The sequence below is a fragment of the Gossypium hirsutum genome, chromosome A07 (assembly GCF_007990345.1).
Source record: "Gossypium hirsutum isolate 1008001.06 chromosome A07, Gossypium_hirsutum_v2.1, whole genome shotgun sequence".
Classification (NCBI taxonomy): domain Eukaryota; kingdom Viridiplantae; phylum Streptophyta; class Magnoliopsida; order Malvales; family Malvaceae; genus Gossypium; species Gossypium hirsutum.
The window spans coordinates 29745954-29773753 of record NC_053430.1 but is presented as its reverse complement, the minus strand read 5'-3'; the positions used below and the strand labels follow the sequence as shown (position 1 = coordinate 29773753).

The 27800-nt window shown below is 33.9% G+C and overlaps 2 protein-coding genes across 12 annotated transcripts; both read right to left on the bottom strand.

Moving 5' to 3' along the window:
- Window positions 1-432: 432 nt before the first annotated feature.
- On the bottom strand, window positions 433-7661 carry LOC107952982 (CDPK-related kinase 3). 8 transcript variants are annotated; one of them, XM_016888199.2, is made up of 12 exons: window positions 7258-7661; window positions 6410-7076; window positions 4656-4786; window positions 4296-4337; window positions 3915-4023; window positions 3737-3815; window positions 2939-3235; window positions 2709-2818; window positions 1798-1905; window positions 1496-1558; window positions 1033-1200; window positions 433-929 (listed from the first exon to the last, which is right to left on the bottom strand). In XM_016888199.2, exons 2-12 carry the CDS (start codon window positions 6983-6985, stop codon window positions 792-794), a joined length of 1821 nt encoding a protein of 606 aa, XP_016743688.1. In that variant the 5' UTR covers window positions 6986-7076; window positions 7258-7661; the 3' UTR covers window positions 433-791. The 8 variants fall into 8 exon arrangements, 6 of the variants coding, with proteins under 6 accessions (XP_016743688.1, XP_016743687.1, XP_016743686.1 ...); XM_016888198.2 differs by having other exon boundaries at window positions 6410-7058; window positions 7316-7647; XM_016888197.2 differs by having other exon boundaries at window positions 7316-7607.
- A 6200-nt stretch (window positions 7662-13861) lies between these two features.
- LOC107892854 (peroxisome biogenesis protein 5) lies at window positions 13862-26323 on the bottom strand. 4 transcript variants are annotated; one of them, XR_001682658.2, is made up of 5 exons: window positions 26155-26305; window positions 16880-16954; window positions 16688-16797; window positions 15788-15879; window positions 13862-14061 (listed from the first exon to the last, which is right to left on the bottom strand). XR_001682658.2 is itself a non-coding variant. In XM_016817909.2 (5 exons), exons 2-5 carry the CDS (start codon window positions 16950-16952, stop codon window positions 14056-14058), a joined length of 255 nt encoding a protein of 84 aa, XP_016673398.1. In that variant the 5' UTR covers window positions 16953-16954; window positions 26155-26323; the 3' UTR covers window positions 13862-14055. The 4 variants fall into 4 exon arrangements, 2 of the variants coding, with proteins under 2 accessions (XP_016673398.1, XP_016673392.1); XR_001682654.2 differs by lacking the exon at window positions 26155-26305 and adding an exon at window positions 17424-17702; XM_016817909.2 differs by having other exon boundaries at window positions 15788-15853; window positions 26155-26323.
- Window positions 26324-27800: the final 1477 nt, after the last annotated feature.

Genomic DNA, 27800 nt, shown 5'->3' with positions numbered 1-27800 from the left:
AAATTTACATTTTTTGTAAAATCACCCAAAAATAAATAGAAAAGTTAATAAACTTTAACTTCACTGACATGCACACACATAGATTGCAATGTAAATGACATGTCAACATTTAATTTTTTTAAAATTTAAAAATATTAAAAATATTTTTATATATATTTTTAATAATTTTGATAATTTTTATTTTTTAAAAATATTTTTTTAAATTTTTAAAATTTTTTCAAATGTTAACATGCCATCCAATCCATCTAATTTAGAGGTGATTTGCAAATTTAAAGGGAAAAAATAAATGGGTTTTACTTCGTAATCACTGCCTTTATCCTTGCCTACATCTTTACCACAAATTAGACACTCAATCTAGAAATTCAAGCTCAAAATCAGGAGTTATGGCATCGACATCAAGCTGATATAACGTGGAATTAATTAAGTACAGAATTTTTAAAAATGACAATGATTTTATTTGCCAACTTTTTCAAACTCAAACCCACGAACAATACAAATACATGAACGATAAGCAACAATGGCATCACTCTAAATTGTGTCCTCTCATTCTCAACAAACTCACTTAAACACATTCACTTCTGCACTTTTTTTTTTCCTGTAACCCACCCTAGATGAAAGATTTAAAAAAAAAACCAAAAAACAAAGAAAACCCCACAAGTCATTCAAAATGTTATAAATTTTAAAGGACTAAATAATATGAACGGCTAAAAATTGTTTGAAAAAAAGTCAAATCAAAACGTCATGAATGGTAAGACACTGTATAATAATCAATGGCTAAATGGCTAAAAAAACTAATGAAGTCTTGTATTCGAGCTACGAAACGTCACGCCATGTAAAATTTTTTTATATCCAAGAAAATTAAGCTTTCCATCAGAGATTCTGATCCAGTCTTTGAGGAATGAGTAAGCTGAAGGGCCTACACTCAGCTCCTGCAATCAAATCAAACGGGATCACAACAGTATACAATCTATGCCTATATTAGCAGAACATGAGGTTGTGTGATGTCTCGAAGAGACAAAGGATTGAACATACCCGTGCCAATTCCTCAATTGAAATTACTCGATTGCCCTCCTGTTCGAAATGCTCAAAAGCAGCGGAGGCTATCTGCTCCCAGCCTTCAACTGCTTCCAATTGATGTGTGCTAATTGCAGCGGCACAAAACTCTTCAAAGTACATCTTCCTGTATGCAAGCAATCCCATCTGAGCCACACAAAGATGCTGACAGTGAGGAGCGGAAATCACATGACATGAAATCCAGAGGGGGAGAAGTGTTACGGTAATTACCAAAAAAAAAAAAAACACCTTACAATGGCCGAATTAGGTGATTGAAGGATGTAATAATCAAGAATGCTGACAAAAATAAATCAAATTTAAAATAAAATCATTTTCTTATTGGCATGCAGACTCATCAAGCCAGATTGTCCAACCAAGACTAAATTAGGAGAAAAACCAATAAAATTTGCTACTAAGTTGGAACTTTTAGTAAGAACCATACAGCATTAAGAATATCAGGTACCCTTGATTCACCCATCGCTTCAGTGGCATTTTGAGCAAGTGCCTGCAAATTGATAGACCCGCTAATATAAGTATAATAAAATTATTATCTTTTCTCTTTTAAAGAAAGAAAGAACTCAAAGATAAGGCCCCTCAAAACCAGAAAGGAGAAAAAAGAGATTATTGAGATACCTTATTGGCTAATTATGTCAAAATGTCGTGACAATGAACAGAATATAAATCATCATTAAATATTTTTGTCTTTACACTTGAATAAATAGGATTAAAAAGGTAGTCAATAACCATTTTAAAATTTTCTAGAGACACACTCCCATCTCTGTTTGGTTCCAACAGCCTGAATTGTGCCCTGAGATAAACCAGCTCATCTTCAGTCAATGCTTTTGAAAGAGCCTACAGTTACAGCAATAACGATAACATGGGTTAGAGGGTGATAGAGAATAAAAAAACATCTTCAAGCATCTGGACTCACGCAAACAGATTTCTACATGCTCTAGCCAGTCAAAACTAAGCATTGTTTAAATGGATACCATAGTTAATTGCTTTATAGAACAGTTCTCTCACTTTTGCAGAGTCACACATGAAGCAGAAGTATTGAAAGACTCGCATAGAAAATGAAATGCAATAGAAGTTTTAACTTTAACATAAAAAGGCAAAATGAAGAAAAAAAAAACCTTATTTCAGTTGAAAATGATACCACTATGATATAATATGAATTTTAAATAAGCTAAAATGCACACCTGAAAATATCGATTAAAATCTAGAACTTCCATAAGCATGCCACTAGTTTTCACAAAAAAAAAAAATTTACAGTAGCAAAGGATGTTTGACAGTTTTAACATATTTAAATAGTAGAAAATCAAAAAATAAATTTGAATGGACCTTTCTTTTTCTTTTATTGTGCCACCAAGCTACTGGTCCTGTCGCAATAACTTATGTGTGTTCCAAATTCTAATGACATGAGTCCAGGTTTGATCCCTGTGTGTAAAATCCCTTATCCTTCCCCTTTGAATGCAAGGTAATCTTTGATTGTACCCAAAAAAAGGAAAAGGAATGGGCTATTTTTTGTAACAATCTTAGCTCTCCATTTGGAATTTTGCAATTGGTGCAAAACATTTTGGCAACTTAAGAGCGAGAAATACAATTAAGGACATGATAAGCAGGACGTGGGAAAGGTTCACAAAGTTGATACATACCTTTAGGGCAGCACGTTTCAATGGTGAAGCATGAAGGTATGACTTGAGTAACCTATATATCAATATATCAAGAGGGATTGGACGACTGTCATCCCGCAACCAAGGGTGCGCTGAAATGACACAAAACCGTATTATAGTTCATCTGATCTGTGTATTAATCTTACTGAGAGGAGTTACTGGTTTGTCAGACAAATATAATAAATCATTTTACAATGGGGTAAAATTCAAACCTAGAGCTTGAACAGAAGTCATTCTTTTTCGGTGATCCTTGTTTAGGAGTCTCTTAACAAAATCTTTGGCCTCTGGAGAGACAGATGGCCAGGGCATATCATCAAAGTTGGGATCTGATCTTAGCACAGAACGAAAAATTCCAGATTCTGTACGTGCCCAAAATGGTCTGCTTCCACATAACAAAATATAGGTGATTACTCCGATGCTCCATATATCTGCTTCCATACTATAAGATCTGTACAAAACTTCAGGAGCAACATAATATGCACTTCCAACAATATCATTGAGTCTTTCATCTGTAACAAAAATAAATGCATAAAAAGTTGAAAAAAATATAGAAGACTGTTAGCCATGTCTTCTCGTCCAGTTTACTGATATAATCATCACTAGTTAAAAGTACAAAATGGATATTGACAAACCTCCAATATAAATTTATCCTTTTCATGCTACATTATTTCTTTATTAGAAAACCCAGTCAAACATGCGGAAACATATTTAACCACTGTTAGTAACCAATAAAATTTTCTTCCATAAGAGTTTATGGTAACCATAAACTCAATTTCCTCTCCAATTCCAAGAAAAGAGAGGAGCCAGAACATTTCTGCAAATTTACATGATTATGCTGAATTCTCCTATAAGAATATAAGAAAATTACTTGCCTAGAAAGGAACCAATAAAAAAATAGATGATGGATTATCATCATTCACTACAATCCTTCATTTGATGGCTTTACAGAAGCTATGAAGGGAGGCATGTTTATGCGCAACCAAAGTTAATGAGTGATAATCAGTCATTACCTGGTCTAATAAAGTCAGAAAGACCAAAATCAATTAGTTTCATGTCAGCATTTTCACCACCGGAAGTAAAAAGGAAGTTCTGTATCCCAAGCACAGAGATATGTTAATAAGCCACAACATATACTTTTTCAGTTGCACAGTCCATACAAATCAAATACACAAGTAAAAAGTAAAAAACCTCTGGTTTTAAGTCACGATGCACAACACCCTGAAGATGACAAAATGACACCACACTTAAAATTTGTACAAGTATTGCTTTTGCGTCTTCCTCAGTGTACCTTCCTCCCCTGGAATGAAGAAATCTAATCTAAGTTTTGTTGATATAACAAACTAATCACATTAGTGATGTTTAATCTTCTTTGTGATCCTGCCTAATCCAAGGGCAAAAAGGGTATTGAATAAAAACAGGGGATAAAACCCGATCACAGCCATAAACATCACAAATGCAAGGGTATAACAAAGGATGACATCTGTCTAACCTGGTTTCTATAAAGATAACAATATTCAAACACTGAATACGTAACCCTGAAAACATTGACATTATAAAAGAACAAGTTACCTTGCCAAAATTCTGTCTAATAGCTCTCCACCTTCACACAATCTGATGAGCAACAGAATACAACAACTGTCAGACCCAACAGTTTAGAAATGCAATACCAAAATTATATGATGATTCAGTTGAAACAATACCTGAATTTCCAAAGCGAAAATCAGGATTTTTTTTTTTTTTAAAATCAAGAAGGCAGAAAGGTTAAAAAAGTTACAAAAGAAAACCTACAAAACTAATGGGATTGGATCTACTAGAAGAAAAAAAAATATAATGATCTGCAAGTAGAAATGATAACTCGAAGACATAGCTTTAATGAAGATAAACCATTTCTCCAAAATAAAATTTTAGCAGAAACAAGGAAAAACATACTCCATAACTATGTACACGTTATTGGCGTCCTCACATGCATCATAAAATTTGACTAGATGCTTATGTCCTGATAGTGCTTTTAAAATTTTCACCTCCCTTCGAACGTCTTCAATTGATATTGCTGTTGTCATCTGTCAAATAAATGAGGTTAAGAAGCAGCAGGTGGAATCAACATTTCATTCTTTCCTATTTTTTCCCTTGGGGAATAAGAGTGTAACCCCTCAGATAAAGGACCAGGGATTTGAGCCAAGTCCTGTGGAAGCTCATATAAAGGGAGACGGGAACCACAAAGTAAACCCAAGACCAATCAACACATTGTAATCACAAATACTGAGAACTTAGCATTTAAAAGAAAACCAAAAAGGGAAAAATTATAGTTTAGATAGGAAAAATTAACAAGAAGCATAATGCAGACAAGAAAACAGCTCTTTGCCTAACTTAAGAGAAAAGGAAAGACAAACTAAAATCATTCTCAGTCAGAAATTTAGAAAGAAATTGCTTTGAAATGAAATAAGGTAAAACAAGGTTGCTAATGGCTGCACGCAAGCTCAATCACCCACAAAAACTTGATACACACACATAGGGGAAATTCATTAAAAGAAATGACAACTATAAAACACGTCTGTAACACTTAAGAGGATTTTAAAATTTAAGATGGCCGCATGGTCTGAATAGCAACTAAATGAAGCTCCAAATTCCTCCCTAAAGAATATTTGGAAAATATTAACAGCCACTAGCATATTTTTGTATGTAGTTGGCCACAAATGGTAGAAACAATTGTATCACAAAATATTCTTTCTATATATGTTTTACTATAATTCTTAGATTCTTTGTAAAGTTTTTCCTATTCAGCAATTCAATAACAGAAATATTTGTGAATGTATATAGTCTAGACAGGGTCTCAGAGATTGGAAGTGCTAATAGGGAAATCACACAACCTAGTCTTGTCTTATCGTGAATATATTTCCTCTTTGAAAAACATGACAGGCACAAGCCCAAGACAATGTCTCCCAAATATACAGCATCAACAATTGAATAATTCATAGGTCAGGACACTGAAGTCATACTCGGCAACGCGTGGACACCAAAAATCTCTCAGTGCAAAACAATATCTGGATTCCCACCTAGTTTTTATTGCGGTTGATGTGGCTATGGTCACATTTGCATTTAAGACTAGATGCAACAACTCAGTAGCAAAATACCCTGTATTATTGCTAGAAACCCAAGATAACTATCAAATAAAAGACAAGTATACCTTTGTCTTCTTCCAGTCTTCTAGAACAACAATCATAATCACACTTCCCCCTAGAGAAAATAAAAATGAAATGGCTAATCAATGCAAGAGGTATCCTTTTAAGCCTTGTATGTCTCGAATAGCTCATGTAACAGCCAAATATCAATGATAAGCGAAGTTGGCAGGGGCCAAGTCGTAAACATGATTATTCTAGAATTATGTCCGGCTTATGTAACTTACCTTCTTCAAGAAAGACATAATCGGCCGAGTTTAGTTGAATCGAGGAAAACAAACATCTATGAGGTGTTTGGAATGCATAATAAACAGCTATGCCATCGATCAATAACTAAAGGTCCTTCTCTTAAGACTATTTTAATGAAATCCAATTTTAAGAACAATACCTCCAGAAAGAAGCTCCAACATTAAGAAAATAATCTAAATATCTCAAAAGTTAAAAAAATTATTTAGCAATTAGCATGAACAGGGTAAGAATATCATAGAAATGGAGTGAAGAGAATACCTTAGCTTTTGAGATGATCTTAACAGCAAGGGGTTGATCCTTAAGGTCACCCTTTTTACCTCTAGCAGAGCAAGTGTGACCAAAATGCCCTCGTCCTATTTCTTTTCCAAGTTCATACTTAGCTCCAAAATTCTTGCCATAACCAAAGCTCTTATCCAACACTTGCTCCGGCTCAGTTCCAGGATCCTCAGGGATCGGTCCTTCCTTTGGCTTCCCGCCAAGACGCTTCAACAGCGACGCTTTTATGTGTTTGGCCGGCGAAGGCGGCGGGAACGGGCGCCGGAAGAATCTCCTAGGCGTGGAACCCCTTGAAGCCCTGGCCGGAGAAGGGGATACACCCGGTGGAAGCGGACTGGCAGTCACCCCGTGGGGGTAAGGGCTGGGCCATGGACTCTGGCTGGATGACCTAGCTGGAGTATTCTTAACTGATTGAAAATAATTAACAGCGCCGTTACTGGATTGCAGTGGCGTTTGCCCCCCAGGATCGGCTGGAATCACCTCTGTGACTGTTGTGGTAGCATTTGACGTCGTTTCATTTACTTGCGTTTGACTAACTTTACCGTAACATTGCCCCATCTAAAGTCCCTACCGATCACAACAAAGTCAAAAGTCTACACATCGGACGGTTCCAGCATCCTTCCCTCCTGATCTGATTATGACAAGAGATCTGATGAGATAGAATTTTGAGTGAGATATGGAAGGAAAAAGAAAAACCCAGAGAGTGAAGCAAAGAGAAAGGAGAAGTAGGATAGGCTGTGGAAGCAAATTCTATTATTTATTTATTTATTTATTTTTTAAAAGAAGAAGAAGAAATGTTTGAGGAGTAATTTGGAATTAGAGACACTGACTGAATCAAAGTGTTTTCCTTTATTTCCCCAAAATGGGAGGGAATTCTTTCTTTCTTACTTTTTTCTCTGCGAGTTCTTGGAATACAGTAGTAAAGAATGATTACTAAAACACCCCCGCATGTCATCTGACGAATCAACACCGCCAAGGTTGTGGATCAAAACACGCTAACTTCACTCATTACTTTTCGTCTTAGATTGAAACTGAGATTTAAGTAAGAAAAAAAAAGAGGCTCTCTTTCTTTCATAACCAATATTATAAAGGCTTTTAGTTAAACCCAAAAGGAAAACAACAAACGAGGACAGCGTAATTGAAGCAACTGCTCTCCCTGGCCGTATTGTAAGTGTTTACCAACATTAAGGCTCTACTTATTTACTCCAACATAATTATATGACCTGTAATCCAGGCTACATTTTTGGAGGATTTCTGTCGAGATTTCACGGCATATTTATAAAATTAAATAAATACATTGCCACCCACGTGTCTCAATCAAACAGGAGACTATTCAACCACCATTATTTTCCTCACCTAATCCCCAACACTTTGCCTTTTACTTGCATCCTGCAACACCACACTTCTTCAATTATAATATTTAGTTAAATTGTGTAGATTTAGTTCATGTATTTTTTAAAATTTAAATTTTTATTTTTGACTTAAACAATAATTTTTAAATTTAATTTTTTTGTGTAAAAATAATAAATTAATATAATAATATTATGTAATAATATATTTATCACGTCATATTTTAAAATTAATAAAATTCAACTTAATGAATTTATTAATTTAATAGTTTAATGACGACTAAAACTTTAAAATTCATAAAAATACATTATTTCACCATTTCTTTAACAGTGGGTTATATATGTACGATAACTTACCTCAGCTTTTAGATAATTGTTAAAAAGTGTTGACTTCCCAAGTTTTTTGCTAAATTCCTAAGTAAGCCCTTAATATTTTTATTAATTTATAGAGTATATTTACATACGTTAAAATAAATTGAATGGGCTCCCTCAAAATAAATTCCATACTTTTTATTTATAACTTAAATTATGTGTTATGGATTAAAAATAACAAAATGCTACTAATCAATCTTTATTTTTAAACACTTGGAATGAATTAATCATCATATCAAGTTATAATAACTGAAATTAAAAAAAATTTAGAGAATTTAATTGAAAATGTTATAGCAAGAACATGTTTCATGAAATTATTATTTTTTAGATATTGTGATTGATCCTCAAAACTAAATGTGAAAACTCGTCATTGAATTATATATTTCAAAGTTTCTCAAGAAAAAGATTGTTGTTTGTTCCTATAATTATCATATTTAAAAAGTGTTAATTGTCTTATAGTTATTTTTTATCATTACTAATTAAAAAAAGAAAAGAAAGCGCGATAAAATTACCTAAATTTGAACTTTAACCATTGGTACCAACATTCGACAACTTTCTTGTTCAAACTGCTATTCCCACACATTAAAATTACTCATACATTTATGCACTAAAGTTGAGTTGGGCCAGTCTAATTTTTCCTAATTAATACGCTGAGTCATGAAGGAGACACATTAGCATAACATTGGCCAGACATGAAAGGGAGAAATAGGTTAAATTTAATAAGCATGGGATGGGCTTTGGTTTTCCTTCCATTGTTTATGGTGACGAGGAAATTGGATAAATGTTTCAAAGTCGCTGTTTAAAAGGCACCCGTCGATGGGAACCCTCCGTTAGGTAATTGAAACCCGACTAGTCACTCTACTTAGTTGGGCCTCGATTCACGACACTTCACCAAAACCAAGACCAACATTTTTATTACCTTGGTTTCTCAATATTTCATGCCTTTCTTTTCTTTCGAAGGAAATATGGTTGAATAATTTCATGAATTTATACAAGGTAAATTATACTATTAATCACTAAATGACAGGTAAGTTTTCATTTTGATCATTTAACTAAAAAAGATTACAATTTAGTTTTTAAATTATTCAAAAGTTTTTATTTAAGTCATTGAATTGTTAATTTCTTTTTTTTTTAAAGAGTTTTACTAGTGACCTTCTAACGAAGATTTGACAATCGGTATGGTGAATCAGTACCCATTGAAGAGTAGAAGAACATACCTTAAATCCAAGTCAATTTGATAGTTAGTATCGAATATCAGAGAAAAAAGTTATTTGAATTTTGGTTCACAAATTTTGACGTCCAAAGTTGTTTCATAGTGTTATACATTGATGATCAGCAACCCGAGTCCTAGATAGGATCTGGGTTACCTACCATGACCTGGATAGGTCCCACCAGATGGTTGAGTGTGAGGCGAACCGTGAAAGGACAACAAAGGGAGTTCATGGACCCAGCTCGCGGATCTAGCTGGCACGAACCAAGAGAAGGCCATGATTTCAGTTCACACGCGTTCAAGGAGCTCACAGAAGGGAGACCGCATGCTTTATAGGCGACCAAGGGAGAAACACATGTCCAGCAGGCTTGAAGGCCGCACAGAATGTCAGTACTAAGATCGGAAAAGACCGCGTGCTCCGCAAGTGACCCAAAGTGATACACATGTCCAACAGTATTAGGAATGATGGAGTCAAGACAAAACTGTGGGGGTCATATCGTAAGCTGTAATAGCATGTAAAAATGCTTGAATACTTCATTCATAAGATACAAGACAAAATTACTCAACAATTGGTGCGATGAACGTGGATAGACTTCCGATCATCAGATTTTAAAAAGTTTGATTTTCTTCTCTTTAGTTTTTGAATCGAAATGGCTCACTCAAATGAGAACCTCCCCTTCAACCTTTTGTCAAAACAGGCCAGAGCCTCAAGCTCTAATGATTAGCTTAACGAAGCATACTTGTTTGTTGAATGGGTCATTGATAGACCGAAGAACTTCGGTAATGCAGTTCATGAGGGAGTGTCTGACCCTCTAGACCTAAATCTTTCCGCTAGCTAGAGATTGCCGCTTTCTCCTACCCAAGGGGCGCCCTCATAGCAACTCTTTACCCTTCATGAAGAAATTAGACTCATGATGGAGCAGATGGCCGCTCAGGAAGTGCAGTTCAAGCGGCAACAGGCTTTCCAGCAGGAGTTTCTGAAATAGAATGAGAAGTTCAGGAAAAAGGTCCATTGTGACAACTCTGGTTCTTAAGACAACACAAACTTATAGGACGAGACCCTTGGTGTACAGGTGAAAGAATGGCAGAATGAGATGGATGAGCTACAAAGAGATATGAAGGCATTGCACCTTGAATCTTGGGACATAGACTGGTTGTTCTACTCCAACAATTCGTTAGCACTTGAAATCGCAACAGAGAACTTGTCGCGTGACTTCAAGGTCCCAAAAGATATGTTCGAGAGAATGAGAGACCCGCGAGCCCATTCATCACAATGACTATATGAGCGTACTAGGGGCATCAGACACAACGAAATGTAAGGCCTTCTCAACGACCCATAAGGGAAGCGCCAATGATTGGTATTTGTCCCCCCCAGAGTTCGGTTAGGAGCTTCCCATAGCTAGGTAGATATTTTGGGAAGATTTAAAGTCCACTAAGCAACCATGAACACACTTATGGGGTTAATATCGGTAAAGTAGAAAAAGAGTGAGTCCCTCCAAGACTACGTAAAGAGATTTCATACAGCGACCCTCAACACGAAGAATTTGGAGGACAATAGGCCATAGATGCCTTTATAATGAGAGTGCAAAATGACCACGTGCAATACTCATTTACCAATAACAAATTATACACTCAAGGTAACCTTCTTAAGACCCCGCAAGGATTTTAGCTAAAGCACACCAAGAGGTACACCACCTAAAGTAGGTTTGAAGCTTACACCCCTTTAAATGCCACTCGTACCTACATTCTCAGCAAAATCAAAAGCCTTGGTATCTTATTGAACCCGCCCTAATGAGAACCACTACAAAAAGATTGGATTTGAGGGACAAATGTACCTTCCATGATGACATGGGGCACAAAACTGAGTATTGCTTTACCTTTAAGGATGTTATAGATGAAGCAGTGCGAAATGGCGAGCTCGCAGAGTTCGTATGTCAGGGTGGTCCTCAATAGGGTCAAGGCTCGCGTAATGACCTTAAGGGAAAACAGCAAGTTAGAGGTACCATCCACGTGATTATAGGCATGAATAAATAATGGATAAGTTCCAACGCAAAGAGAAGGTTGCACATGAAAAGTGTGATGTCAGTCACTACCTTCAAGAGGTCACGTCAACAGGAAAAATAAAGCGTGAAATTAAGTAGTGACAATAAAAAGTTAATCTACGACAAAGAAGGTAAAGTTACGATAGTTGTTTCGATGACAGTTGCAAGTTTTGAAGTTAAAAAAATACTTATGGACAGTAGGAGTGTAGTCGAGGTGTTGTCTTGAGACGCATACCTGAAGATGGAACTAAAAAGGCTAGTCCATTGTACAGTTTTGTGAATCATCCCATTGAAGTAAAATGCTCGATCACCTTGTCGGTTACCTTAGGTGATGACAAACATACAACCATAGAGTATGTTCAATTTTACGTGGTAGACCACCCAATGGCGTACAACGCCATCTTCAGGAAAACGATAATGAGGATGAAAAAGATGGTGGTTGTAACACCCTATATGAAAATCACATTTTCAACAAGGACGGAAGTTGGATTCCTATAATCCGATTAGCGAACCGTAATACAGTGCCATATGCTATTCGTCAAGCAAGCACAAGAGCCTACAGCTAAAGGGCAAAGTCCGCAAGGAGCTGAGTTAGCAAGTCTAGTTCTAGATTTGGATAGTTTAGACGTAATAGATGAGCATAGAAATACAAAACCCGAAACTGCAGAGCATACTGAGACCTTACAGCTATTTTGTGACAACGAAGAAATAACGGTCAAAATCTCTTCAGTGTTTGAAAAAGAAGAAAAGAGTATGTTAATTCGATGTTTGAAAAAGAACTCAAACATTTTTACCTGGTTTGCAGTGAACATGCCAGGGGTGGACTTTTAAGTAATTGTCCACAAGTTGAACATGCTCTTAGAGGCGAAGCCAGTAAAGTAGAATAAAAGGAAGTTCACACTACAGGTAGTGGAATACCCGAATTGGATTTCAAATATGATAATGGTGAAGAAAGAACATGGAAAATGGAGAATGTGTATTGACTTTACCAACCTCAACAAAGCATACCTTAAGAACAATTTCCTCCTACTTTTGATTAATCGTTTAATCGGTGCTTCTGTAGGTCACAGGTTCATGAGCTTCATGGACACGTTCTCGGGTTACAACCGGATTCTATTAGATCAGAGTGACCAGGAAAAGACGGCTTTCATCACCGAAGAGGGACCTTTTTGCTATTGGGTTATGCCATTTGGCCTTAAGAACGCGATAGTAACCTATCAGAGGATAGTGAACAGAATATTCAAAAACCAGATAGGCCATGGGCTCGAGGTCTGTATGGATGACATGTTGGTAAAAAGCGGGTCGATGAGAGAACAAGTGCGAAGCTTATCTGAGATATTTGCAGTCTTTAAAGCTTACAACATAAACTTGAATCCTGAGAAGTGTGCTTTTGGCGTGCGAGTAGGCAAGTTTGGGGCTTCATGATTTCAGAGAGAGGGTAGAAGTAAACCCAAAAAAGATCTAAGCGATCATGGAAATGTCTTCCCCACGAAATATAAAGGATATACAATGCCTCACAGTCAGAGTAGTGTCACTTAACAAATTTATCTCCAGGATGGTAGACAAATGCCTTTATTTCTTCAAAGCCTTGAAAACCTCTTTCTCATGGACTAAAGAATGCCAGATAGCCTTTTAAGAGTTAAAGTTGTATATCACCTTCCCTCTGCTTCTGAAATCACCTCGGGTAGGAGAAACCCTCTATCTGTACTTAGCTACCTTAGAGGAGATGATTATAGTGGTGCTAACTAGATCAGAAGGCGTGCATCAATTTTTGGTACATTACATCAGTAGAGTGCTCCAAAACGGTGAGCCAAGGTACTCAAAAATAGAAAAGTGTATCTTTGCTTTAATAATCACAGCTTGCAAGTTGCGGTCGTACTTCCAAGCCCATCCGATTGTTGTTGTGACCAATTAGCCTATAAAGGAGGTATTGTCCAAAGTAGACACTTCAGGAAAAGTAAAGAAATGAAGATATCGAGCTAGTTGAATTTGGAATAGACTTCACGCCACGAATAGCGATAAAGCGCAAGTACTAGCTGATTTCATGCACTACAGCAAAATTGACTTTTAGCGACGTTTTTTAGGCCTTTAAAGTGCCACGAAAACTATTTGCGGCATTTTTGCAAGTGCCGCAAAAAACGACGCTATAGGAAACGCCATTAAAGGTCATAACCTTTAACGGCTCTTTTCCCACAAATGTTACTAAAGGTCATGACCTTTAGCAACGCTTTTCCCACAAACGCCGCTAAAGGTCATGACCTTTAACAGCGCTTTTCCCACAAACGCCGCTAAAGATCATGACCTTTAGCAATGCTTCTCTTAAAAACGCCGCTAAAGGTCATAAAATTTTAAAAAAAATAAAATATTATAAAATATTATATAAGTCATGAAAAATATAAAAAAAATTAAAATTCATTATCAAAATATTGAGAAGAAGAATAATATCTATGATATAAATATATATCCCACCAAATAGAAAGTTTATCAAAAACAATCAAACAAAATACCGCACTTATCATACTACACCAGAAATCTAACAAAATACAAATAGAACAAAATAATGATAGAATGCACACTTTATATCAGCAATTAGCTCAAACAAGTCGTCACTATGCATGAATTCAACTAATCCTGGACCATGCATCCAACAAAAACTCAAACCTGAGAAAAAAGAAACAAAAGTTAATGAATGACACATTTAACGTCAAATTAATAATAAAATATGCAATTAACAAGTCAACATTAATGCCACATATAATATCAAATTGCACAACTTAATATACTCAATACATTAGCATAAATAACATCACATTGAACAATGAATTTAACACATTCGAATAGATCAATTTTAAGCTCACTAATGGTTAATTTAGCATGTGAACAGCATATAAGTATTTTGCATTTACAGCATGGTTTAATCAACTTCAAGCAGGAAATTAAATGCTGCAAATTTCCAGCATTCAAAATCATATATGGACAGCATTCAACTTCAAGCAGGAAACAATAATTAAAACTACCATTTTTTTCAGACACCTATTTTTTTTTTCTTAATTTAGGTTCTCTTATTTAGTAAATCATAATAAACAGCATAAAACAACAAAAAGTAACTCACAGACCACATCAATAAATTTCAAGCACATATATTCTAGGATTCAATTATTCAAAGATTTGCAAGAAAATGTTGTTAAATCAAAGGGAAATAAACAATCGAAAAAAATAAAACACATAACAGGCAATAAACTATCAAAAAAATGAGAACATCCAAAGATTTAAAAAAGAAAAATATAAAAGTGTTTCATAAGGCTGAACACCGAAAAGTATAACAAAAACACTAAAAAAAAGAAAAAAGAAGCATAAATCTGATGGATTATAAATGAGTTATGCTTTGTGGATAAGTGATCTTCAAAACCAAACCAACAATAATTTTAATTGATTAAAAAAATATATGCACTTAAATAGATTTGATTGTTTTTATTTTTATTAATAAGGTCAATATTATCTGGTTTATTTCATATTTATTTTTATTTAAAAAAATTATATATAATATTTATAAATATTAAATATAAAATATTAATCAGTAATATAAAATACTTTTTAATAAACCTTGCAAATACAATCTATCACCAAACAATTTCAAAATGAACAAGTAAAAAAAGTATTCCATAAATTAAACAATTAAATCATCCCATACTATTCATAATTCAAAAAATTTAAAAATATGCCTTAAATCCTTCTACTAATAAAAAATTTAGAATTTAGTCCATATATTTTTCCAAATTCAAAATTTAAGTCCAACTATTAACGTTGTTTTAAAATCTAAAAAATAGATAAACTAACTTCTTGAAAATAAAAGTATAGGGAGTAAATTTCAAAATTTAAAAGTGTATATGGACTTATGACATAGTTTAATCTTCTACAAATCCAAAATAAAGAATAAAATATTTAACTTTAAATCTAAAATTATATTTTAAAATTTATTTTTTTATCTACCGATATACCATACTTTGGTCGGTAAAGGCGAAATCAATCGGTAAGCACTCATATAATTAGTACCAACTGTATTTTATACCGGAATAAAACTTAAAATTTATTATTTTAATTTACTACCAGAAAAAAAAATCTGAATAACATTGACTACATTAAAAATTGCTGAAATCCAGACTCAATCTTAAGTCACGCAAATAATAGTGGCTAGTTGATTAATAAATTTGACTATTATGTAGGATGGACCCAAATAATTAAGGAGATAAAAAAAATATCATTTATGTTGTTTAATTAATAAGCATAAATTTAATATGCAAAAGGAAATGAATACATAAAGTAAGAAATGCAGTTCCCTTTTCTTGAATGTCAAGACAATAAAAGAACAGTGCAGGAGATAACAAACCTGGTTGGCGTAACTGATACCCATGTTTGCCCAAGCACGCACATAGTTTGGCTTCAAATCTAGTGCCTAAAGATCCAGTAAATTCAATAGTGCTGAAAATATGGCCACCACAGGCAAAGGGAAGTTTATCATCAAATAATTTTAAATGGACAATCTCAGTAACAAAGGCTAAACAAATCAAACTGCATATGCAAGATCTGAATGCATTAAAAAAAGGCATTTTGGAAGAGATGATCAAGGGTATATGTAAATTGAGGAAGTGCATAATCAAATCATCTAAATAAACCAATAGCTTCAACAAATCAAATAACTAATTACATGGAGCTGAATAGAAGAGCTAGTTTGTCTTCTAAGGTCCAACTAGGTGCAACATGTTATTTGGAGCATCTTTTTAGCAGCCTAAGGTTACAAAGATGGAGCAAGTAAATAATTCAACCCTATAAGAGAGCTGTATAACACACCAATGCATCACTTTACCATTGAAAGATAAGAAAGAAGAGAAATAGAGGAAAAGATGATGCAACCCATATGAGTTTGGCATACAGAAGATTAACATGTTGGGTTATCACATGTTTGGCAGAAAACACTTTGATTAACACCAGAATATAACAATAACATTTCCAAAATGTAATGTTAGGGATAAGCGTCTAGTAATCTTAAGGAAAATTATATCCTATCACCGTATGTAAAACTCTAAGTTCAAAATATAATCACTGTAGTCATGGAAATCATATGCAAAAAGACACTCTTGTAATCACAACATTCACAACATAAGCAAACTATCCCACAGTAACATTAGAGGAAGCGACTTACACTCAAACCAAGATTGCAATATCAAGGCATTGTTCCAAAAGAAAAAACCAACCAAAAAAACAAAGAATTATACCCTAGTGTACTTACATATGCATAATACAAAGAATTAGCAAGCTCCAGTGGCGCAAGAGTACCATACTTTGGGTGATGACGTAACCATCCATACAGATACTTTAAAGCAGCAGTCTGTTCCAATTCTGAACTTTTCAAACAGTATTATTTGTTTGACACTCCAAAATTTTAATCTCATCGTGATTAAAGGGATAAGCATTGACTAACCATTTGTATGACTCACACCAAGAGCAAGAAGTACTTCCAGATTGATAGGATCGGCCTCTTGAGCACGCATCATTGCTGCAATAGTAATCAGTGAAATACATATTAAAAGGACCGTTGAGAGAGCTTATAAAATAATTAACTGTTAAATAAATAGATTTTAATATTAAAAAAAGGGAAAATTCCTGCTGGAAAATACCTATAGATGAGATCTGGAAAATTCAAAAAAAAAAGGAAGGCAATAGTAAATAAAGCTAAACAGAACAAATTAAATCAAGCAATTTTCATTTTTCACTGAACAAAGATGCAAACATTTTACTTCCTAACATACGGTAATATATGCAAACAGAAAAGAAGAAAACATAATTTTTCGCATCATGAGTGCGAGGACGTCTATGAAAATTTCAAGTTTCAGTGAGCGGATAAGGGTCGTCAACACGGTGTAGTTTAATCTTTTAGGCTGTTAACGTTAGCTAGTATGAAAGAATTGGGAGCCCTTTTCCAGACCTAGAAGCAACAATAGAAACCAAACTATCGAGCCCTTTACCGATTGGCTGTGGCAGTAGAGACCGACGACGACGGCGACGCAACAGAGGGGTTAGTCGAGGGCGATGCACCAGGTGGTCCGGTCGGTGTCTTCGGTGGCAAATGGGTTGGGAACTTGGGGATAAAAATTTAGGGATTAAAGGAGAAGAGAAGGAATTGGGGAAATTTTGTTAAGGGGAAAAAGAACAACCATCGGCAGCACTTGGAATAAATTGGATGAAACTAAAACGACGAAGTTTTGGTAAAAAAAAAATGACAGTTGCGGAGTTTATAAAAAAAGGCCGCTAAAGGTGATCTATTGCGGTGTTTATATGCTAGCGCTGCTAACTCTTTAAAATTATTGTAAAAATCAATTAAACCCATTCAAATTAAAATAAATTTTATTAATAAATTATTGTTGCACATTACATATATAATAACAAAATTAGTTTATATAATTTTATAAAATCATATTTATTATTTTCATATTAAAATATTATTTTGATAAAAAATAAAAAAGATCTTTTTATTATTAATAGCATTATCTGATATAAAGTTAATCGTGGAAATTATGTGTATGTACTAAAATAATTAAATATTATGAAAATTTAAAGATTATGGAAAATATTATTCATTTATAATTGGGAAATAAATTGGACAAATGTATATACATATTTTTAAGACAAATATTCATTTCATCTAGTCTAAAGTTTTCTAAATTAAAATTAATTGAACGTACAATGATAGTTTTATTTTTAACTAACTATATTTTAAAATATTAAGATCTAATAAAACTTTTTTAATATATTTAAATTTCATTTCATATACTTTTAATTTAAATATTCTAACATTTTGTAATAGTTTTAAAATAATTGTAAAATTTATTTAAATATCCATGAATTTTTTTATTAAATATTTTGATAAAAAGATCATTAACATTGTATTAATTTAAATATTTAATAAAACTTTTTTAATATATTTAAATTAAGTCCTCTAATTATTTTTACCATTTTAAGTTCATGGATAAAATCTCAAACTTGATTAGAGTATAGGGACTAACATCATATTTTAACCGTTGTATTTCAAAAGGTTGTTTGAATTGAATTCATAATTGGAAGGATTTAATTGAATGCTATTTTTAATTAAAAACTTAATTGATTTTTACATGATTTTATCAAGAGTTTTATTTATTTATTTTATGTGACCATAATTTTTAATAATTATTGTAATTTTATGTGACCATAATTATAATTAATTAATTAATCTAAACCCTAAACTCCTAATCCCTAATCCCTAATCCTTAAACCATAAACCTTAAATCCTAAAACATAAACCCTTACCTTGAACTACTAACCCCTAAGCCTTAAACCCCAACCCTTGAACCATAATCCATAAACCTTTAAATAGTAACTCATAAACCTTAAACCCTTAATCATATGCCCTAAACTGTAAATCCTAAACTATAATGATAATTAATTCAACATTTTAAAATTAATATTATCCCTTTTACAATTATATAAGAAAATATTTAACATATAAATTAAAAAACAATCAGTCATATACCAAAAATCTTTAAAATTATAGCGGCATTTTTCAAAAAGCGCCGCTAAAGCCACTAAAAGCTCAATATAAAACAATGTCTTTTTGTAAAACTTTTTGTGGAGTTTTTAAAAACGCCGCTAAAGATTGAGTATTAGCGGCGTTTTTTAAAAAGCACAGCTAAAGGTGAATTTATAGCGGCATTTTTTAAAAAGCGCCACTAAAGCCACAAAAAGCTCAATATATTTTTTGCGGCATTTTTTGAAAAGCATCGCTAAAGATTAAGCATTAGAGGCGTTTTTTAAAAAGCGCCGCTAATACTCGACCTTTAGCGGTGTTTTTAGAAAGTGCCGCTAACGCCACTGAAGCTCAGTTAAAACGACGGCGTTGAGCATAAGTTTAAAAAACGCCGCTAAAAGTGAACCTATAACGGCGCTTTTTAAAAAGCGCCGCTAATGCTCATTCTTTAGTGGCGTTTTAAGAAAAACGCCGCTAATGCTCGATCTATAGTGGCGTTTTTCGTTCAAACGCCGCTAAAAACCTGTTTTGCTGTAGTGATAGTGGACTGTTCTTTTGATAAAGCTGTTGACATAACAGTAGTTAACTCACCTTTAGAAAATGTACATACAATTGATAATTCAAAAAGTTGGCTAGTCAATGGCTCCACAGCTAAAATGGGATTAGGAACATGTGCACTCGTAATTGATCCTAATAGTAATGAATGACAGTACAAATGATCATTTAGGTTTCAAACATCCAATAACATTGCTGAGTATAAAGCTCTGGTATTGGGATTGCAGTTAGCACGCCAACTAAGAGCGAATGACCTAGTTGTCCATACAGATTCACAGTTGGTAGCGAAATAAATGAATAGAGAATACGATGTAAAGGAGGCAGTGCTAAAGAAATATCATACGATTGCATCCCAATTGCTTGTGGGATTTGACAAAGTTTAAATTAAATAGTTCTTGAGAAGTGACAACACGCGTGCTGGTGCTTTGTCCAAGTTAGCATCCTCTATTTTCATCAAACAAAGACAAAAAATCCTACTCAAGCATAGAAAAACCCTAAGCTATGACACACTACAAGTACAATGAATAAATCAAGAGAAAACTTGTATGAATCCAATAATTCACACTCTTTAAGGTGAACAAGATAACCCAAACAAGAAGGAGCTCGTGAGTTTGCAACACAATTGCGAGGTATGCCATTATCACAAATTACAAATACCTGTATAAATCCTAATGCATGAATCGAGTATTTGAATGTTGCAAACTTTTTTAATTGCATAATGAATTAAAATAATATATTCTGTTCTACGTTTGATAAATACACCCTTTTAGAGGGTGTATTATATAAAAAAGGGTTTTCACATCCATTGCTGCGATGTCTATCATCACCTGAGGCTAGGTACGTAATGCGAGAAATTCACGAGAGAATCTATGGTGATCACTTGGGGTTAGATTGCTCTCACGTAAAATCTTTAAGCGGAGATATTATTGGCCTACGATTTAAAGGGATGCGCATGAATTAGTTCACAGATGCGACTCTTGTTAAAGGTATTCCCAAGTACAAAGACAACCAGCAGAACCTCTTCAAATCATGTCAAGTCTCTAGCTATTCGTGACATGGGGAATTGATATATTTGGCCCATTTCTTATAGCAACGGCATACAAGAAATTCATAGTGGTCGCGATGGACTATTTTACTAAGTGGATTGAGGCTGAAACCCTGACAACCATCACTGAAAGGCAAATGGAGTTTTTCCTGTGGAAGTTCATTGTGTGTAGGTTCGACATGCCTCATTTGATTATCATGGACAATGGCACACAATTCCAAGAGAAATTTAAGAGCTTTTGTACCAACCTAAATATCGCTTTGGCTCAAAGCTCTGTTATGACACCACAAACAAATAAGCAAGTAGAGGCTATGAATAACAAAATCTTAACATCCCTGAAGAAGAAAGTGGGAGAAGCCAATGGCACATAGTTAGAGGAACTACTTGGAATCTTATGAGCCCTGCGTACTACACCCCACACCATAATGAGAGAAACAACTTTCTCCCTTGTTTATGGAGCAAAAGTTGTAATCCTTGTAGAAATTGATATGATGTTACACAAAACCCAACACTTCAATAAAGAAGTTAATCAGGCTCAACCTTGATCTGATTGATGGGCTCAGGGAAACAACATAAGTTAGAAATACAGCACGCGCTCAGCAGGTGGCTCGTTACTACAACATCAAAGTTAAAAATAAACAGTTCTAAGTAGGCGACCTTGTCTTGAGAAATACTGAAGTCAGTTTACCAGCTTCGCAATAGAGAAAATGGCTTCAAACTAGGAGGGACCATACCAAGTTGTAGAAAAAATTGGTTACGGAGCATATGAGTTAGTAATGGTGGAGAACATAGTTGTATCGCAAACATGGAACACCAAACACCTCAAAAAATACTATGTATAGTTCCTTACTCCTCAAATAAAAGATATTTTCTTGCTGACATTTGCATTCATTAAAAAACAAAACAGTTAGCGAGAGTTAAAAGCTCTAAGCTATCATTTTATGGCTTATAGGTTAAACATCGCAACCCTAAACAATTTGTGATAGTTAAAAACTCTCAACTGTCATTTCATGGCTTGCAGGTTAAACACCGCAGCCCCAAACAATTAGTGAGAGTTAAAAGCTCCTAGCTGTCATTTTATGGCTCGTAGGTTGAACACGGCAACCTTAAATAATTAGTGAGAGTTAAAAGCTCCAAGCTGTAATTTTATGACTTGCAAGTTAAACAGTGCAACCCTAAACAATTAGCGAGTGTCATTTTATGGCTCGCAGGTTAAGCACTACAGCCTCAAATAGTTAGCGATAGTTAAAAGCTATCAACTATAATTTTATGGCTTGCAGGTTAAACACTGTAGCCCCAAACAATTAGTGAGAGTTAAAAGCTCTTAATCATCATTTTAGGGTTCACAAGTCCAATACCACACTTTTTAAAACAGCTCACGAGTTAATGTTCCCAACCGGTGATTTTAAGAAACTTCTTTAAGCTCGCAACTGATGATTTTCAGAGCTTTCATTTAAAAACTTCATGATAAAATTGTATGATAGATATGATAAGCTCACAAAGAACACAATAACAATAGTTATTAAAAATAAATTTCTTCCAACATAAAATTTCATTTCATTGAAGAAATAAAAAATAAATACAAAACGCTAAATAACTAAGGCATATTATCCCCCTCTTCTCCCTCATTAGCACATTAGCCCACGCGTCGTTCTCAGCAGGAAGGGAAACATCGTTGTTCTTAGCAGGAACGGCCATGTTGTGGTTCCCAGCTAGGTCCTTATCTAAATAGAAATATTGTGAGTAATTTCAGGTGGATGGGAATGAATCTCATATAGCACCTGAAGGAAATAGCACATCAAAACCTAGCTCACCCATATCCACATTCCAAAAAACGTCAAAGTCAACTCCGCAAGCATCAAAAGGTCCATTCATGACCTGAGTGGGCAACAATATGTTCATCTTCAGTTGGGAAATAAAGTTGCACACGTTCCAACTAGTCTCCTCCTTGAATTTCTCCAGGGCCTCAAATTGATCATGTATCGTTCTCGCTACTTAAACATGTCACTCCTTAATGATCTTTTCCAGTTGAACCACATGCTTTGCGGTAATCCTCTCAAGTTCCACTTGAGTGGCCTCTTTACGCTCTCTTTGAACAACCACCTCGCATAATAAATCATCAACATTAACTTCAGTAACCCTCAAACGCTCCGAAAGGCCTTTATTCTGCCTATTGATAACTTCATTCTCCTCTCGCATCTTGAGGCACAGCTCGCAAACTATCTCCAATTTTCCTTAGTATTTGTGAGCTCGCTTTGATAGGCCTCATCAAGCTCTAGACCAACCATATTAGCCTCAAATAATAGGAACTGCAAAGGCGAAGTGAGGTTAGACACTGAAGGTCTTCATGTGCTGCCTGATGACCCCGCGATACGTGCATCCTCTCTTGCAGCTTCTAGCAAAGAAGCCTTCCATTTTTAGGCCATATTAGCAGGGTTGTACGGATACTTCTAGATGACCATGCCATGGAAATGAACCTCCATCACCTTCAACTATCGTTTCCTCATTCGCAGGCACAGATGGAAGAATTTAAGAAACAAAATGAGAGAAGTCTTCATCAACAGGAATCGGTGAGTTGACAAGAGGCACTGATTGTGGGATCACCAAAGGAGAAACAGTAATATCAACTGCTGTAGTTGTGGGAGCAGCAGGATCCATTCACATTTTACGATACTGCTCCAAACGACCATTGTTCCCCTCCTCCTCACTGTACACTACAGCAAAACAGGTTTTTAGCAGCATTTTTTTGGGCTTATAGCAGCGTTTATAAGGGCTGCTAAAGCTAAAAGCGCCGCAAAAAACACCGCTAAAGACAATGACGCTAATATTTTATGGCGTTTATGTAAAAAAATGCTGCTAAAGAACATGACTTTAAATTGCAGAAGGCAATTTTTTTCTTCTTTCATAAATAAATTAAGATAACTTTGCGAAAAAAAAAGGTGCCTAAAATAATCTCAATTTTAGAACGCAAAACAAAAATAATATACAGAGTCATTAATGCAATCATTAAAAGAATTTGAAAATTAAGGATAAAACATAAAATTTTAATATGACAGGGAATTCAAAAATATGAAAAAAAAATATGTGATGGTACATATTCAAAATAATGCTTGCGAACCCAACAGAGGAAAAGAGAAAGGGCCGAGATTAGAAATCCAATTAATCATATGCAAAAACAAGGACAAAAGTGAAATACATAGAGAGTTGGAAAAATTTATCATTATTGTTGCACCATGCTAATAGAATTGTAGTAAAGCAACTAGCATAATAAATTTTTTTTCATTATTTTGTCTAATTGCAATGTTAGATATGGTATTTATTAAGTGATTTCTAGTGCTTAAAATTCAATGTTTAGCAATGTTACATGGACTTTTGACTTCAACATCATGTATCATACAGCTATGACATTGATCAACAAAATTAAGGGTGAAAACCAGAAACGCCCTTCTCAAGAACCCTAAAAGACACTAACCACCTGGTTGGTTCTAAATGTTCACTTTTCCCTCCTGACTTTCTTTTTTATATTAACTAAAATGCCCCCTTCTCACTGAAGAAAAAAACCAGAGTCATATAATATTAAGAATGAAAATGACAAACAATAATTTAGAAACATCAACTTAGTCTAAATATGTTCATGATATCTTTTGCCATATATTTTACACTTTCGTCTTCCATTCAAAGTCACGTCTGTCCTCTCAGCTATTTAAATCTGATCTTGCATTGCATTTTCAAACTTTCCCAGGGAAAATAAAATACTAGATAGCAATTCTAGAATAATGAATTCAAGTAAAAAACAAATCCGATTATAGAAACAAAAAATCTAAAACTTGAAAAGACAACTAGGGAAACTGAGAGATATTGCTGTAGATTTAGCACTTTGTAGGAGATACTTAAAAGGGATTTTTAAAAAATTATGGAGAGAGAGAGAGAAGCTAATGTGTACTGAAAGAATGAAAATAGAAAACAGGGAATTTGAAAAAGAATATAGCTAAATAAAATTAATAAAATGTCAATTTTAAGACAATAATTCAATGGTGCACAAATTCACATTTTTGAACAACAAACATGCTTTAAAAAAAAAACTTTAATTTGCACTAAAAACAAATTTCAATGCAGTAATAAGCAAAATTTTTCAAAGTATTAATGAATTAATTTTCTGGCTGTAAATAAAGAAAACCCCTTCTTAACAAGTATATATGGAATAAAACATCTGTACTTTTTCTTGATTCACATCTTTGTTTTCAGCAGCAAAAAAAGAATCAGCTAAATACATTCATAACCAATTTCTATCTATGGACTACAAATGCAAAACCGAGATGAAAAAACAGCAATAGAAAAAAATAACATCTTAGACAACAAAACCACCTATAAAAGTAAGGATTTGAAGACCACCATTCATACAAAATTCTAATAGCCAATAATACAACATCTAAAAGTTTCTAACCAATATAAGACAATTTTCACTGCCAGACAATCCTGTAAATGGTCGATGAATCATCATGCTTCCTCACACAGAAAATAATGCCAAAGACAAACTAAAATCAATTCAGACATAATAAAAAACACAGGGATAATTGATTCAAATATAAAGAATCAATTTACCAAGTCTAAAGACACAGTAGCACAAGAATCATCAGGCATTTGCATAGTTCAGTTAAAATCCATAATTTCTTTTGCTAAATGATGCTACTTGATATTGCATAATATCATTGGCAGGTGGTGAGTAGAGTTTCCAACCGAAAGTATTTGATGTGCTAAGGTTCAGTAGTTTAATATTGACATACCCTCGAGGTTTAAAATCAACAGATTCACTTAAAATGTAAAGAATCATGAATATCTAATTCTGATTTTGTTTGGGGGGGGAGGGGTTATAAGTATTTTGAAAACTACAGATGAAATATCATGAAAACAGAATAAATTAATTCCCAGTCAACAGATAACCTAAATGTAATGTGAGCAAAAAACAATCTAGTTATCACTGTACATTCTTCCTCACCATAACCCTTAATTTTATTCCTTTTTTCCCATTGCTGACAAACCATAACCTTAATTAATTGTACTAATTTTATTGGTTGTACAAAATATTTGACTGGAATATGACAAGGTATAAAAAAATGGAATATGGAACGAAAAAAACTGTCACTAGAGGGCATAAAGATTAAACCTAAAAAACTCTGGAAATCAGGGAAACCCAGCTCCCTAAAGACCAAGCCTGATCATATACCCTATATTGTGTGGTTTAGATGCCCCAGTTGCAGAGCAATAAATAACCCGTGCTTCAGGTAGTCGAGCCTGTAATTTTTGCAAATGCAAAGCACCAATTAAGGAATTTCTAGGAAGAGAATTTTCCATTATTGGAAGCTCATGCATATGCATATGGTCCAGCATGAGGGTATATGAACACTTTTTCCAGATGATTATATCAATCAAAGTAAATTAAAGAGAAGGAAAAGATTTTTTTTATTTTAAAAAATAGGATTAGGAACCCCTCGAAACAATAGGATGTTCCGCCAAAAGAGGCAAATGAGAACCGAGAAGAAGATGGCAAAAAGAGCTAAGTGAGGGTTTTGGGTTAATCTTGCTATGTCTTGCTTACCGATTGGTTGCGGTAGAGGTGTGCGACGGCGACGCAGCAGATGGTCGGGTCCGGTGATGCAGAGATGGGTTGGGATTTTGATTTGGGGAAAATTTAGGGTTTTGGGGGAAAATTTTTAGGGAAAAAACTTAGGTTTTTCGGGTATATAGGTCGGGATAAAATTGAGGACAGCAAAACTAAGTCGTTTTGTCTAAAAAAAAAACTTTTGCAGCGTGTTTTTCTAGCCCCGCTAAAGCCCGACCTATTGCGTCGTTTTACCAAAACCGTCACTAAAAAGTCAATAAAATGGCGCCGTTTCGATTACAACAAAATAAGTTTTGTACCTTTTGCGGCGTTTATGAAAAAAAGCCGCTAATGCCTTTAAAATTTAAAATTATTTAATATAAAAATTAAAAGCAATATAAATTAAAAAACAATCAGTCATGTACTCAAAAAATTTTAAAGTCATTTTAAATAATATTATTTTAAATTTTTTCATTTAAATAAATATATTTTTAAAATTTAACTAATATTTAAAAGAATTAGATAAAATTTGAAATCTTTAAAATTTGAAATTATTTAATATATAAATTAAAAAATAATCAGTCATTTACCCACAAAACCTTTAAAATTATTTTAAATAATAGTATATTAAATTTTTAACATATATTTTTCACACTAATTCATCTAAACCCTAAACCCTTAACCTCTATCTTTTATCCCCCTAAACGATAAAATATAACCCTAAACCCTTAAACCCATAACCCTTAACCCCTAACTCCTAACTACTAACCCCTAAACCTAGACCCTAACCCTTAAACTATAAATTATAAACCATAATCCCTAAACTCATAATCTATAAACATTAAAATAGTAACTTTTAAACCTTAAACCCTAAACCCTAAACTATAATGATAATTACTTTAATATTTTAAAATTAATATTATCTCTTTTACTATTACATAAGAATTTATTTAATATATAAATTGACAAACAATCAGTCATATACCCAAAAAACTTTAAAATTATTTTAAATAATAGTATTTTAATTTTTTTTCATTTTTAACATATATTTTTCTATTTTTTTACTTTTAAATTTTTGTACGTGTCATTTTTTTTGAAGAATTTAAATATTCAATTAAAAATAAATTGTATTTTAATTAATATAAATAAATCATTTAAATAATAAATAGACAAATAAAATGTTTTTGCGGCTTTTTTTACAAAGCACCGCTAAAGCTCGATCTATAGCAGTGTTTTTGAAAAAGCACCGCTAGTGCTCGATCTATAGCGGCGTTTTTCAAAAAGCGCCGCTAATGGTCGACCTATAGCAGCGTTTTTTAGAAAGCATCACTAATACTCAATCTATAGCGGCGTTTTTTGTCCAAGCGTCGCTAAAAACGCCGTTAAAAACATCGTTAAAAACTTGTTTTGCTGTAGTGGTAGAAGCAACATTCACAGCCCTTGCGATAGTCTTGCGCTTCTTACGTGCGTCTCTTATCAAAGAATCAATGTTCATGGCCTCGTTGATTTCAAGATAAGTACTGTTAGTCTCATTCGAATTGTTCCCAGAGCTACAATCAATGTGTGCATCAACAACAATCCTAACATTAGTAGGAGCAGTTAACAAATTAAAGGGAACAACCCTTTCTACTTGCGATGAGGCC